The sequence below is a fragment of the Cricetulus griseus genome, chromosome 7 (assembly GCF_003668045.3).
Source record: "Cricetulus griseus strain 17A/GY chromosome 7, alternate assembly CriGri-PICRH-1.0, whole genome shotgun sequence".
NCBI classification, from domain to species: domain Eukaryota; kingdom Metazoa; phylum Chordata; class Mammalia; order Rodentia; family Cricetidae; genus Cricetulus; species Cricetulus griseus.
The window spans coordinates 111,724,258-111,739,984 of NC_048600.1; the positions used below are offsets into that span (position 1 = coordinate 111,724,258).

General features: G+C 48.3%; 1 protein-coding gene across 1 annotated transcript; it reads left to right on the forward strand.

Annotated features, from left to right (window-relative positions):
* Positions 1 to 11,442: 11,442 nt before the first annotated feature.
* Positions 11,443 to 12,210, forward strand: LOC100763945 (leucine-rich repeat-containing protein 3C). Its single transcript, XM_027424084.2, has one exon. It carries the CDS (start codon positions 11,443 to 11,445, stop codon positions 12,208 to 12,210), a length of 768 nt encoding a protein of 255 aa, XP_027279885.1.
* The last annotated feature ends 3,517 nt before the right edge of the window (positions 12,211 to 15,727 follow it).

The window sequence follows — 15,727 nt, forward strand, 5'->3', positions numbered from 1 at the left end:
TCAGAACCTTGGTTGGGGTACTTGTCTGTAGAGACGGGAGGCTATGGGCATCATTGGTACACCTGGTCGCTACATTTAATCCTTGCTGGCGTGGGTCTGGCCGCATCCTGGATCTCCCCGCGTCGGGTTTCATCTGGGATGTGTGTCATAGGAAAAGTCCTTACGAACAGTAAGGAGCTTTGAGTCTGTGTCTCGGGTTAGCGTGTGTGGCTTTTGGTAATGTGCCTCTGGTATACAACTTTCATGTCTTGAAGCTCCAAAGAGAAGGGCACAGATTTTACTGCTAAGTACATATAGTGCAGGTATGCCTTTATTGGCAGTGTAATCCTGAGCAAATGACTCGTATTAATCTCAATTCCACAGCTGTGAAAACCTACCTCCAAGGGTGTTTTGATGTTTCAAAAGAATGTAATATAAAGCACCTATTACATTGTAGGAACTGAACTAAATAGGTCTTAAGCTCTTCTGGGCCACTCCCACTGTCCGTGTCAACAAGAAGGCCTCCTTTCGGTTGTTTCCACTTCCCCGCCCATCTTCTAAGTCCCGTGCCCTTAAGTCCTGGCACGGCTGGAATGACAGGATCCGATGTTAATAGATGTCAACCGGCAGGCTGTAAATGCACGATGAACCGAGCGTGCAGAGACAGGAAGGAGAAGGCCTGCCCAACTACCTGGAGAGCTTTTTCCTTAGACCCACCCATCCTCTGGGAGCTACCAGGAAATAGTTGTCTCAAGGCTGAAGTGGTAGCCCTGGGAGCAAGTTGTGAGTGTACATTTGACCTTCGCAAAGCAGAATTAGGCAGCTTCTCAAGTGTTCCCAGAGTCAGAGGCCCTTTAGATCCTGACATCTAAGAAATGATCCTAGCTGCTGAAAAAGCCTCACAGAGACCTGCTCAGCATTAGAGTCAAAACAATGGTTGATTTTTTTTCCCAAGTGAACCTTCCTGATTCCTCTCTGGGAGTCTTCTATTGTCCATCTAGTTGGTTGAGCTCTCTGGATCTTTGCCAGTTTTCTCTCATGTCTGTGAAGATCAGGGTCTACATCTCAACAAGGCACTCTGACTAATGTAGAGTCTATTGGCAAGGTCACAGGACATGTCATAGCCTATTAATAACTCCTGTTATCAAGTTGTTTTTCACAATGGGAATGGACAAAGTTCCAGCTCTTTCTGCCTTGTAAGTTGTGGATCACATTCCACTTGCGTTAGCTGGAGTCCCTGTCATCATCCCTAATTCTCTAGCCTCATAATTACCAAGTCTTACCATAATTACAGCAAGCACCCTTTAGCAGTGATGGCCTGAGCACTGTTCAGGCAGAGTGGCAGCACTCTCATATGGCACCAGGGAGCATGCAATCCCTTGGACAAAGAATTGGCACTGTGTGCCAAGGAAAGAAATAGTCCATGCCTCGAAGGCATGATTGTACTTTCCATACCACATTCTAAGAAAGTGAACCCATGTACCTGACAACGTCCAGCAATGTCTATAGTAGTAAAATCCTGAGAGCAACCTAAATGCCCAAGAAACGGGTGAACATTCTGTCCACACTGAATAGAAAAATGTGAAACCATTTATGGTTGTAGAAACGATGTGTCAGCATGCAAAACTGTTTCCAGGTTATATGAAAAGATAAGGATAGAGACTAAGCATTTCTCAGGTGTGTCGTCAGCAAAATCTAGATCAAGGGAAGCATGTGGACCTGGTAGTGAGTGCCAATCATCCCAGCAGTCTGGAAAGCAGGGGCAGGAAGCTCACAGATTAGAAGTCAGCCTGAGGAATACAATGAGTTCTAGCAGAGCCTAAGCTGCATAGCAAGGCTCTATTTGAAACAAAAGAGCTAGGCCAAAAAATATCTAGGGCTAACTCTGGGTAAAAGCCCCTGACACAAGCCTAGCCACCTGAGTTCAATCCCTGGAAACCATAGTAGAAGGGGAGAACCAGCTCCTCCAAGTTGTCCTCTGACCTCTGAGAGTACATTCACACATGCAAACATATATACACACAATAATAATATACATTTAAGACTTTACCTTATTATGCAGAGATATGTAATACATATACATTTATATGTGTATATGTATAATTTATATATTTGTATATCACACACACACACAAAGTGAGAGGGGAAAGCCAGGTGTGGTGGCACATTCCTTTAATCCCAGCAGTTGGGAGGCAGAGGCAAGCAGATCTCTGTGAGTTTGAAACCAGCCTGGTCTAAATAGTGAGTTCAAGGACAGCCAAGACTAAGTAGAGAGACTCTGTCTAGAGAGACCCTGTCTCAAAAAACAAAACAAAAAATTTTTAAAGAGATATATTCTAAACTTTTTGTGGATTGAATGACACAATACCTGGATTTACTAAAAAGTAATATGGATTGGAGACATTGGAAAATAAACAGCCAAAAGCTAATAATTATTAAAATTGACTACAGTGATAATTATTAAAACTGGGTGGCAGGGACATGAGGTTCCTCACATTATTTCCTCTATTTTGGTGCTTGAAATTGCCCATAATAAAAGGATTTTGTAAATCTGAATATGAATTTGTGAATATGCTAAGCAAAACTAGAGTGGTGATCTGGCGTCAGGTTCGGCTCTCTGCTCCTTTGTCTACCAGCTCTGTGACCTTAAGCAAGTCTCTGAACCTCTCTACTTCAGTTACCTCATCTCTAAACAGAGAAGGTAATGTTCATGACACCTCATTCATTGATCTTAGGATCAATAGGGTCTATAAATGTAGAGAGCTTGGGACCATCCCTGGTACATAGCTAAGTGCTCGGTACAGGTCTGCTGTTAGTCTTTTCCAGCTTGGAATGATGTTGAGACCTTTACTAGGCTATGGAACGTCAACAAGAGAGAAGAGACGTTATACTAGGGTGGACAGAATCAGGACTATCTTTTCATTCTCTACTTTCAACCTCTATGTAATGTGATACTACTTTTAAATATTTTATGAAATGTGTTTTTTAAATTTCACAAGCTCTCCCTTCCCTGTGCAGGCTGCTCAGTCAGCTGAGATGCTCACATTCCTCAGCCTTGGAGTGTGATTCCATCTAGGGCTGGAGAGGCCCTGCTTGTGACAGACACACATAGGTGACTAAGCTGGCCACCTACATGCAGACAGGAAAGAAAGCCACAGCGGATGCTGGAAAGAAGGCCATTGAGAAGAGGAGACCCCGATTCCCTGTCCCGCCAGCTGGGGCACTGGGCCACAAATGTCACCCCTTCCTCTGCCCCTCCCCACCTCACCCCTCTACTTCCTTCAGAAATGCAAGGAAGGAAAAAGCTATGTGCAGTTATGTTTGTGCTTTTGTTTGGGTGTAGGGCACCCCAGCACAGGGAAGAATGGAGCCTGGTAGGTTGGCTGTCATGGGCTGTGGAGGGCAAAGACTATCTGGCCAGTCCTCTGGGCCCCCAGGCATTGCCTGGGAACCAGAACCCCTCCCTCTGGGAACCAAGGGCAGAAAGTTACCTTCAGGAACGAAGGTATTCCTTGATATGACCCACGGACATTCTTTCTCAGAAATGAAAGCAGCTGAGAACACAGGATATCTTTCGGAACCAGAGGGCAAAGGATATAAAATCTTATAGCTTCGAGACTAGACCCTCCCAGCTGCCCTCCTAACTGAGTTCCTGCTCCTAGGAGGCCTCACCTAGCTAGAAATTCTAGGTGGCCTCCACTCCCAGACCACTCCTCCCCCTGCCAGAAGCCAGCCCCTCTTGTAGGAAAGATCTCAACAAATGTTGTTGGGTGCTCTCTATATTTCCAGGGCAAAGGGCTTTATGTGTGTGGACTTGCAGCTCGGCTTCCTGTCTTAGACTGCTTGCTCCAAGTTTTAACTCATGTGTTTACATTTCCTGCACAGAACAGAGCTGACAAATGAAGTATGTTCCTGCACACGAATCCCAGAACTCAGTTGCCCATAGGGCTGTCATTCCTAGAACACACCTGCACCGTCTTGATTTTGCCTCAGTCTCTAATCCCTCTCCATTGTCTTTTCCACCTTACAGATCTCTGATCATCCCTAAAGCCCTCACTCAGCTGTTACCATCACTGTGAGGCCTTTCCCTGTGCCCAGGTGATGCCCGCTGCTCCATCCTCTGGGTTCCTCAGAAGCCTCAGGACAGGAGAGTGCCTACCCCTAGGAGAATCACACTGAGACAAGATAGAAAGATGAGGAAAATTGCTGGGTGGTCTGACACACCTTTAATTCCAGTGCTCAGGAGGCAGAGGCAGGTGTATCTCTATGAGTTCAAGGATAACCTGGTCTATGGAGGGAGCTCCAGATCATCCAGGGCTACACAACACAATGAAACCCTGTCTTGAAGAAAAGAGAGAGAGAGAGAGAGAGAGAGAGAGAGAGAGATGAGAAAAATCTTAGGGACACAAAAAGTAAAAGGATCCCCTCAACCCAGATGTCTACACTTCTCACAGCCATGCAGCAGGAATCCCAGCACAGGTAACAAGCACTAAAGACCATTATTGCTTCCCAGTAAAACCCTGCAATTTCCCATGAATCGCACCTGAAACCCTATTTACAAGGCAAGGACAAGTGCCAGATCCTGGGCAGCCTAGTTGCTCCTTATCAGATTATAATTTCAGCTTAGTCACTCTGGAATCACTTTATTTATCTTATTCAGTGAGAGAGAGACAGACAGACAGAGAGAGAGAGAGAGAGAGAGAGAGAGAGAGAGGTTTTGTAGCAACCTTTTGAGATGTAGCTTGAGTGCTACCAAAGGGTTTGTGTGTGTGTGTGTGTGTATACAGATTTTACACATGAGAGAAAACATTTGATAATTACTTTTCTGAGTCTTACATGCTCAACATGAAGATCTGCAGTTACATCTATTTTCCTGAAAATGGCATAACTCTACTCTTCTTTATGGCAAAACCCCTCATATATATAATATATATATACATATTATATATATACATATATATGTATATTATCTTATATATTATATATTATCTTTAGACATAGAGCAAAGGATTACCAAGCTACAACCCACACCTCCAGAGAATCTAGGAAACAAGGAGAACCCTAAGAGAGTCATATATGGTCCCCAGGAGAAGGGGAAAGGAACAAGAATTGAGCAAATTGGGAGCATGGGGGGGGAGGGAGTTAGGAGAGAGAGAAGGGGAGAAGAGGAGGTGTGAGGAGGACATGAAGGAGCAGGAAGATTGAGTCCGCGGAGGAATAGAGGAGAGCAAGAAAAAAGATACCGTAATAGAGGGAGCCAGTATAGGTTTAAAGAGAAAACTGGCGCTAGGGAAATGTCCAGAGATCTACAAGGATGACCCCAATGAAGATTCTAAGCAATAGTGAAGAAGCTATCCTAAATACCCTTCCCCTATAATGAGATTGATGACTACCTTATATGCCTAGAGACTTCATCCAGCAGCTGATGGAAGCAGAAGCAGAGACCCACAGCTAAGTACTGAGCAGAATTCCTGGAATACAGTTGTAGAGAGAGAGGAGTGATGAGCAAAGGGGGTCAAGACCAGGCTGGTGAAACCCACAGAAATAGCCGACTTGAACAAGGGGGAGCTCATGGACCACAGACTGACAGCTCGGAAACCAGCATAGGACAGAACCAGGCCCCCTGAACCTGGTTATCAGTTAGGAGGCCTGGGCAGTCTATGGAGTCTCTGGTAGTGGAACAGTATTTATCTCTAGTGTAGAAATGGACATTGGGAGCCCATTCCCCATATAGGGATACTCTCTCAGCCTAGACACACGGGGGAGGGCCTTGGCCCTGACCCAAATAATGCACAGAATTTGATGAGCCCCCATGGAAGACCTCACCCTTTTTCTGGAGCAGAAGAGGGATGGGTTGGGGGTCCGTGGGAGGTATGGGAGGATGGGAGGGAGAGGGAACTGGGATTGATAAATAAAATAAGATTGTACCTAGTTAAGTTAAAAAGGTAAAAAAATTAAATAATAGTAATAATATGTCTTGCTGGGCATTGGTGGCTCACACCTTTAGTCCCAGCACTCATGAGGCAGAGGCAGGCAGATCTCTGTGAATTTGAGACCAGCCTGATCTACAAGAGCTAGTTCCAGGACAGGCTCCAAAGCCACAGAGAAACCCTGTCTCAAAAAACAATAATAATAATAATAATAATAATAATAATAATAATATAATAATAAAATATCTTATTACATTTTCTTTGTCCACACCAGTTGTTTTCAAGGCTACCAGTATCCTATTGTGTATCTAAATTAAAGGAGGGGCTTATCTTCCCACATAGTGAAAGGAGGTACAAGGGGAGGGAGATGTCTCTGACAGGCAACAGAGGAGGCAAAGAGGAAGTTCAGCTTAACACAACTCGGTAGCCAGTGTTGTTTCAAACTTTGGGTTTCTGACTCCAAATGGTTTATTTTAGGCATTTTCAAGCACCGCACGATTTTGTGGAAACTATTCTGGTCATAATTAACTCGATGCTGTATGCACAGCAAATCACACATAAATTATCTCCTTGAGAAACAAAGTAAGCTAAATTCAGATCAGACGTGTCTACATTGAAACTCTTTGTAAAGTCCATAAAGATGGGTTCTGTAGATTGACTGAGAAGAACAAATTTACGATAAGGCTCTAAGGGAGGATCCAGTACTGGAAAAGTGTCCAGTCACTAGGCTAGAAAGCATGTTCCCTATGGCCTTCTGGATGAAAAACAGGTTTTGCATCCCTTCCCTTGAAGGAACAACCCATTGTGATCAACATCTCAGGTTCCCTAGTGCTTGTCAGTGAGCACAAAGATCTCTGCACCCCCTACAAGGCTTCTGATGACTGAGTGACTCAGTGATGTCCAGGCCAACACCTCACTTGGAACTGTTCCTCTCTGCTGTATTGTCCCATGGTGACAAGATAGCTAGACTGCCCCTCCCTGTTCAAAGCACAGAGACAAGAAGGGCCTGGCCCCATACTCTCTTATAAACAAATCAAAGACTGTCCCAGAAAATACTTTAGTCAACCCCTGAGAAGTCACTGGCTGGAATCTGGACCAGCTGCCAAGGAGCTGGGAAAAATGAGCCCCATGATTGGGGGTATCTGAAGGACCAATCAGGCTCCATCAACAGAGACTGCAGATCTGGGTAGTCCCCCAAATCTGAGTGGCTGTCATAGAAGGGGGTAAGGGCTAGATGAAAGCCACCAAGTTCTACTACATATCCTATCTGTGTTTCAAGTTCCTTATACATGTCAATCGAGGCAGACATTAATGTATGGAGAAGATTTGTGTCAACATGTCTATGTTACATAGTCTCAACACAGGCTCACATTAGAAAATCCTAGGCAAAGTTGGAGACATACTAGTGCCTAGAGTCAATGCATGAAGATTTTAATGTACTTGCTCCAGATTAGCCTCTGGAATTAATTTTTTTTTGAGACAGAGTTTCACTGTATAACAACCTTGACTGTCCTAGAACTTGCTCTGTAGACCAGGCTGGCCTTGAACTCACAGAGATCCACCTGTTTCTACCTCCTGAGTGCTGGAATTAACTGCATGCACCACCACTGGGAGACTAACATGTAGACTGTTTTGAGAACCACTGCTATAGACACAGCGCCTTAGGAACAGGGTCTGTTCTGTACCCTCTCCGACCCACACATGAGCAGCAGGCTGACAAGAAGTCCTCACTACATGAGGGAACCAAAACTGGGGGAGGTTGCAGAGATGGCTCAGTGGTTAAGAGCACCTGTTGCTCTTAAAGAGATCCTGAATTCAGTTCCCAGCACCCATGTTCTCTTCTGGCCTCCTCCAGCACCTGCACTCATGTGCATATATTTCTCAACATACACACACACACACACACTTTGAAAAAAAAAACAACAAAGTAAGTCTTCTAAAATGACAGGGCATAATTTCTCCTCTAATCTCTACTAATCTACACACGGTAGTGAACACTGTCATAACTGCAGTTTCTTCTCCCCTCAGATCTCTCATTTCCTGAGCCCTGTACTTGGCCTCCCTTTAATAAGCACAACCACAGCTCCAGGTGGCCTCTTCTATGGGCAGATTGCCAGCTGCTCTTCTAACTGCCCTGTCGGACAGCCCAGTCTCACTCTGGCGTGGCAGGTGCCCTAGTCCAGGAAGATAACTCTCCAGAAACAGCCAGGCTCAACCCTTGGGCCTTGGCTAACCCCCCTGCTGGGGTGAGAGAACAGCAGGATAGCGCTCCCATGCATTCAGTGGCAGAGTGTCTAGCTTTAATTCAAAAGCAACCCACACAGAACAAATGCATCTGACTCTTCAGAAGATTCAGAACCCATCTGACTCTTCAGACAGATGTGAACCTGAGACGTGTCCCTGCTAACGTCACAAGAATGAGTCAGAGGTGAATACATCCCCGGGGTGATGACAGCTGGTATCCTACTATCTGGTCCTAACCCCACCACACTTCTAAAACTGCTTGTTCCAAGGTAAGCCACAGGGACAGCCTTATGACATGTAATGTCCATAGCTCTACGAAAGCCCACATCAATGCCTGGAGAAACCTTGGGTTGGGTTTTAAACTCTATTACTACCTTCAAATTCTTATGTTTTTAAACAAAAGGCCTCACATTTCATTTTGCACCAGACTCTACAGCTTTGTGACTGGTCCTGATCAAACAAACTCATACAAAATCCATCAAGGCTTGGGAGGCTAAGGGAGGAGAAGTGTAAGTTCAAGACCAGCCTGGGCTATACAGTGAGTTTATGGTCAGCCTCAGCTGCGTAGTGAGACACTGTCTCAATAATAATAATAATAACTGGTTGGGCATGGTGGCACATGCTTTTAATTCCAGCACTCGGGAGGCAGAGGCAGGCAAATCTCTGTGAGTTCAAGGCCAGCCTGGTCCACAAAATTAGTCCCAGGACAGCCAGGGCTACATAGAGAAACCCTGTCTTTAAAAACCAAACAATAAAAAATAATAATAATCTGAAGTCTGACTTCAGCCTCCTTAAAGTGTCTCCCTGCTACTCTGTGACACTCCACATTCCTGTTTTCTTCCACCTCTAGTGGGAGTAAGCCAGAGAGTTCCACACAAGATCTCCAATGGTCAAAGAAGCACCAAGTACTTAAGTATGGCGTGGAGGTGAGAGAGATGCCAGTGAGGAGGTGAGAGAGATGCCAGTGAGGAGGTGAGAGAGATGCCAGTGGGGATAGGAAGTGGTTGAGAAATTGGAGAAGGCTACGGTCTTTGTCTGGTCACTGACATAATACAAGTCTAGTCATTTTGGGGGCCTCCATTTACCCACCTGCAGTCTGCAAGGGTTCCCCTGGATGGTCCCTTCTTTTGAGCTCCCAACCATGACTGGGAGCACTAAATCCTGCCCCAAACTGGAGAAGGTGTGGGCAAGATGCTACCCCACGGGGCCAGGCTGGGAGGTGGCAGCAGTGGTTGGCTGGCCCGTGAGGGTCAAGGAGGTTACAAGCCCATGAGCTAAGGTATTGGGTGGGTCGTCTACACCAGTGGTTCCCAACCTTCCTAGCTCTGCAAGGGTTTAATATAGTCCCTCATGTCCCCAACCACAAGAATATTTTGTTGCCACTTCGCAACTGCAGTTTTGCCACTGTTCTGAATTGTAATGTAAATATGTGTGTCTTCCAATGGTCTAAGGTGACTCTTTTGAAAGGGTCATTTGAAACCCCAAATGGGTCATGACCCACAAGCTGAGAACTGCTAATCTAATGGCCATCCGTAACGATGGCTTTGGGTCACTCCTGCCTCTGCAGAGTATGGGAGGTAAGGTGCAGCAGGACAACCTGTCTTGGTGTTTTCATCATGAAACCAGACTGTTCTGAAAGACAGTAATGAAAACAGCAGCATTTGCATTTCGCCGCCACAAGCTCTCTCCTGTCTGCTCCACCACGTGGGGCCTCTCCACGCTCTGCTTTGTTTGGACACAAGGGCTCAGAGTCCCACACAAAACACTCTGTGGCCGCAAATCCCTCCTTGCTACCACCCAGTGGACACCAGAGGAGGGGATGGAGTGGAGTGGTGGGGCCTGCAAAAGGCCTTAGGATGAAGAGGCCCTGAAGAATAAGTAAGTTATCCTAGCCATCTTTGGGTCACAGGCATGAAGAAGAACTCAAAATGCCATCCTAGAAGCCCAAGAACATCACAGCACAGAAAAGATGGCAGGATAACTCATAAGCCACCATAGCAGGCTTCAGGAGCCTTCAAGAACATTGAGTAACCGTCTACAACAGCAAACCGAAACTGAACTACAGCACCCCCTGGTGGTCAGGGGGTTGGCCCTGTGAAGATCCAGGTGCATCCTCTAAGATGTTTCTGAGGAAGACTGAGGAATGTTTACTAACAAAAGGCCCCATGAGGCCTACAGAGAACACAGAATCGAGGGAGAAGGCTTGTGATGCAAGTTACTGAGGTGTAATTGCAGGGTTCTGCCCCCAGGGCAACCAAGAAGCCATCCTTTTGGCCAGCCAGGCTCTGGACAAGCAAAGGAGGTTCGGGAAGGCAGTTTTCAGCAGCAGATAGAAAATAGCAACCACTGAGTTGTGGGAGGAAAGCCTGGGGCAAGGAATGGAATCCAGGCCTGTTCTCCCACACATAGTTCATCAGGAACTAGGATCTGCTCTCTCTTGGCATTGCCTGACCAGGCCATGGCTCAGGTATCTGACACCTGGGGCAGAGAGTCACATGCCAGGAAACTCTATACACTTGGGCCCCAGGTCGCAGCTTCCAGCTGCAGCAAGCAAACTGGACTTCTGAAGGAGGAAGCGGTTCTCCAGAGCCCACTGGCAGGGGAACTACATCCGGGGAGAAAGCACAGGAGAGGACTCTTGCCACCAACCAGGTGAGAGGCAGGAAGGAGAAGGAAGAGGAGGGAAGATGAGCAGGGCCAACCAAGAGCACAGAGCTGGGGAAGGCAGAGCAGTAGATGCTTCCAGAAAAGAGGGTTGACGAGCATAGAAGGCGGGGCCAGAAGTACCTGTTACCTACTTAAACAGTCTAGCTGCACACCCTGGAGTTCTATCACTAATCGGTCACTCTTGCCTTTACATTAGTGCCAACCAGACCTCCTGGTATTTACCTGGCCTCCCCCACAGTCACACAGGCACGTGAAGGACAAAACTATTCATTTCAAGAAGTAAAATTACTATAAAAGCAGAAGCAATAATCTAGGACCTCCCAGGCCCATCTCAACAGGGCAACGGGACAAAGGGGCCTCACAGATTAACCTCCTAGAAACGATAGAACATTAAAATGTCAAGCCTAAGGAATTCTTGCTCTTAGAATCCTGTTGAAGACAGACAGACATACCTACGGTGGGAAAGGCCCCAATGGAGAGTTCTGGCCCAAAGAGACACCACCAAGGGGCTCAATCAGGAGAGCACTTCCCTGAGACGTAGTATTCTAACTTTGCTCTTCCTTTATAGGATCTTCCATTGCGCAGATTCTCCTCGGCACAAGGATTATGATCATCTGTGACCATGCTTCTACTAGCTCCTCGCCTCCTGCCCCTCCTGCTGGTGATAGGCACAGGGGCTCCCGTGCCCAGCCCTCACACACTGCCCCAGGGATGCTACATAGCCGAAGAAGCCGGCGAACAGACATTCCGCTGCAGCCGGGCTGGCCTGAGTGCCGTGCCCAGCGGCATCCCCAACAACACCCGAAAGCTTTACCTGGATGCTAACCAGCTGGCGTCACTGCCAGCTGGTGCCTTCCAGCACTTGCCTGTCCTGGAAGAACTAGACCTGTCTCATAATGTCCTTGTCCACCTCTCAGGGGCTGCTTTCCAGGGCCTGGAGGGCACTCTACGCCACCTTGACCTCTCTGCCAACCAGCTAGCATCCGTGCCTGTGGCAGCCTTCACGGGGCTGCAGATCCAAGTGAACCTGTCTGCCAACCCGTGGCGCTGCGACTGTGCCCTACAGGAAGTTCTCAGACAGGTGAGGTTAGCTCCAGGCTCCGGGACAGGCATCGTGTGTGGTCCAGGAGCCCGACCAGATCTCGTGGGACAGGAGTTCCTTCTGCTGACTAGGGAGGAAGAGCTGTGTGGGACAGGACGAGGTGGGACCCGAAGGAGCACTGATGTGGCCCTGCTAGTTACCATGGGAGGCTGGCTGACGCTGGTAGCGGCTTATCTGATCCACTATGTGTGGCAGAACCGGGACGAGACCCGGCGCCCCCTCAAGCGGGCTCCTGTGCAGCGTCTGGTGCGCTCAGAGGACTCCTCCACCCTCAGCACAGTGGTCTGAAGCATTGCGCAGTGGTCTGCACTCTTGGCCTTCGCTCGCCTTTCTCTACTCCTACGGCATCCCCTGCCCCATCTGCCCTCTATCCCTGCCCGCCTCCCTCAATACCTTCTCTGGTTCACTTGTCCTCTCTCATTCTCTTACTCTCTCGCCCTTTCTTCTCCAGAACACTACCTTTGGAGCCTGGATTTGGGGGTACCTCCTTCTATACCTAGGCTGTGCTTGACTCAGAGAATCCAAAATTCCTGAATCCACTGCGTGGGAGCGGGGGTGGGGGTGGGAGTCAGAATTAACAACCATCTCAGTCGGCAGCAACGCAGAGGGAGAAGCCAGTAGTTTCGGAACATAGGGGAGGATCCTGAGCCTGGGCCTCACCGTACAGATGTGGGTAATGACGCCAAGGATGACGGCTTTGAGGGGAGCTAGGGAGATGGTTCAGTCAGTGACGTGTCTGTCCTGCACGAGGACCTGAGCTCAGATCTCTAATACCTACTTAAAAGCTGGACACAAGCTGGGCGTTGGTGGCACACGCCTTTAGTCCCAGCACTCGGGAGGCAGAGGCAGGGAGATCTCTGTGAGTTCGAGGCCAGCCTGGTCTACAAAGCTACGCAGAGGAACTTGTCTCAAAAAAAAAAAAAAAAAAAAAAAAAAAAAAAAAAAAAAGGCTGGACACAGGATGGGTATCTATAACGCCAGTGCCAGGGTGGAGGGATGGGAGTGTGGGAGAGAGACAAACAGATCCTTGGAGCTCATTGGCTGGCCGACTGGCCTAGCCAGTCAGTAAGCTCCAGGTTCAGTGAGGCCACTGTACACTGACCAGAAACACACACACACACACACACACACAGAGAGAGAGAGAGAGAGAGAGAGAGAGAGAGAGAGAGAGAGAGAGAGAGAATGAGGGCTTTGGGAAGGAAAGAGGGAGTATACGAAAGAAAGGATGATACAAAAACACTTGGAGCATGTGTGTGACAACCCTGGGAGTAGGAGAGGGTGTGGAGAAGGGTGAGGAAGTGCTGGAAGCAATCAGGAGATAAAACAAAACGGTACAGCCACATTGAGAAGGGCCTCTGGGCTCTTCCCCTCTGCTCCCTCGGCATCCTCTCCACCTCCCTTCTTACCTCTTAATCCCAGGCATTCTCCTTGTGTCCTCTACCCCAGGACCCCTTACATCATGGTCCCCTACTTCCTTCCCCAGAATTCCCCTGCTCCTCTCCCCTCTCCTTTATACACTGACAGTTTTCCTGAGCTGTTCCCCTTTAGAGACTGAACTAGGGATGGATGACAATAATTTGGGGGCAGAGCAGAGACCCCAGAACATCACTGAGCAACTCAATTAAAAAACAAACTTTTATGAGCATCCTTGGTCTCTTTCTGGTTGTTCATTTTACTGAACATGTGTCGTCTGGCATGGAGGAGCAGAATGTGGAGCCGTAACCACCACCTCCCTCCCCCTTTGTGGAGTGCTCCCACTGGGCTACGTGCTCACCCATCTCTCTTCCTGCTTTGGCCCCTGACATTAGAGTCCAACAGTAGGAGAACTAATTAATCAATTATTAATTAATGAACTAATAAGAACGGAACTGGAAGCATGCGGAAGTCAAGAGAGAAGGTGGCCTGGCTTCAACCCTACCTTCAGCTCTGCCAGGAATCGGGGAGAACAGAGCGGGGCCCTAAGATGCCACAAGTCCTGTGAAGCAGGTGGGTGGCTCCCTGATGTTACACACTTAAGAGCAGCAGAAAAGAGAAAACTAAACTTTTCCAAGAGACACAATATGTCAAAACTAACCTCTTCCACTTGGATGTACCAGAGCCCAATTGCCCAGTCTCACTCTAAGGCAAAATTCCAGATACCTTAGGTGGAGGCAGGCCCCACCTGTTGTGAACAGGCAGCTTCCTGAAGTCGGCTGCCAGCGTAGAGGAGAAGAAAGGGAGAAGAGACTCCAGAGCCTTCCCCCGCTAGCTTCACTCTGCTCCTTCCTCAGAGAGCCCCAGGAAACTCAGACCAAGAAAAGAAAGTCTTCTTGTCTGGGGAGTTCTGAACTGAGCAAGCTAAGCCGTTCCCCAGACTAGAGACGGTTCCCCAAAGCCTCATTATCTACAAAAGGGGCTAGGTAGAGAGAAAACCTGGAATGCTGAAGCCTATGTCCACAGGAAGTGAGAACAAGACTGGAACCCAATCTCCTGCTCTGGTAGAACATACACCCTTCCTGTCCAAGGGACGGAATGAATCGATGGGAGAGAGGAGGGTAGCGCCAGGGGCGCAGCTAAGAGGAAAAGAAGGTCCCGGCTTCACCCAACCAACCACAGGAAGCTAAAAGAAAAAAAAAGCCAGAGCAATTGAAGCTCAGATTGGACAAAGGTGTGGAGACGCTTGGACAGGGAGGAGAGACAAGGCCATAGGGACACTCCACGCCAGACCTGCCCTGCCCATGGTTCCCTTCCCAGGGGTGGCAAAGGAATGAAGGGAGACAGCAAGCCCCAGAAAGCCTAGGCTTCTGTTCCTGGAGTAGAAGCCCTATTAGAAACCAGTGGCTACTGCCCGGTACCCAAAGCTCAATCTGGGCGTGAACACACGGGGTTTCAGGTGCTAGAAGCTGGGGTGGAGGATGAACTGCGATGCTGAAGGACTTGATTCCGCTAGCGGATTTCTTACTAAGGGAAAAAAGTACTAAGCCGGCCCCAGCGTCCGGCTGCACTGACTGGGGACAACGTGACAACCAGAGAGAGGCCGTAGGCGGAATGGGAGGAGCTTGAATGGAGTGGGCGGGATTGCGTGGTGCAGGGCGGAGTAATTAGGGGGAGGGGGGAATGAGCTGGAGGCGGGGCCCAGGGGGTGGGTGGGGCCCGAGTGGGACCGAAGTTAGGTGGGAGGTGGCACTGAAGCAGGATGGGGGCTCAGCTGAGTTACCCAGACAAACAAAGAACCGTAGCATAACAGCATTGAGGACCGCCACTGGTGTGGTGACCCGGAGCTGGACGGTGACTCCAGGACTGGGGAGAAGCAAAGTGTATACTTAAGACGACTGGGTGCGTGAGCAAATTGAGAGCATGGAAAGAGGGGGGAGGGAACTACGAGAATGAGAAGGGAAGAAGAGGAAGGATGCAGAGGTCATGAGGGAGCAGAAAGGTTGTGTCAGGTGTGGATTAGAAGAAAGGATAAGCGATAGGTAGTGTTTAGTTGGGGGGGTGATAGGGGAGGAGGGGCGGGAGAAGGGAACTGGGATTGTCATGTAATTCAATCTTGTTTGTAATTCAAATAAAAAATTTAAAAAAAAGAATCATGAGCAATTCCAAACTTAAAAAAAAAAAAAGACGACTGGGTGCGGGGCTGGTTATCCAAAGGTATGGTACAGGCTGCTGGGGCGGGAGAAGGGCTTAAATGAGGCCCTAACTGAGAGATTATCTTTAGCCTCCGTGAGAGCCTGGAGCTTTTGCCCTTAGGAATGCCCACTCACCTCCCTCCGGAAGATTCCTGTTGCTCGAACTGCTGAAGTATCTCATCTGCCTGGTGATGACC

Coding starts and splice junctions, on each gene's coding strand:
- LOC100763945 (XM_027424084.2), top strand. CDS start 11,443: ATGCTTCTACTAGCTCCTCGCCTCCTGCCCCTCCTGCTGGTGATAGGC.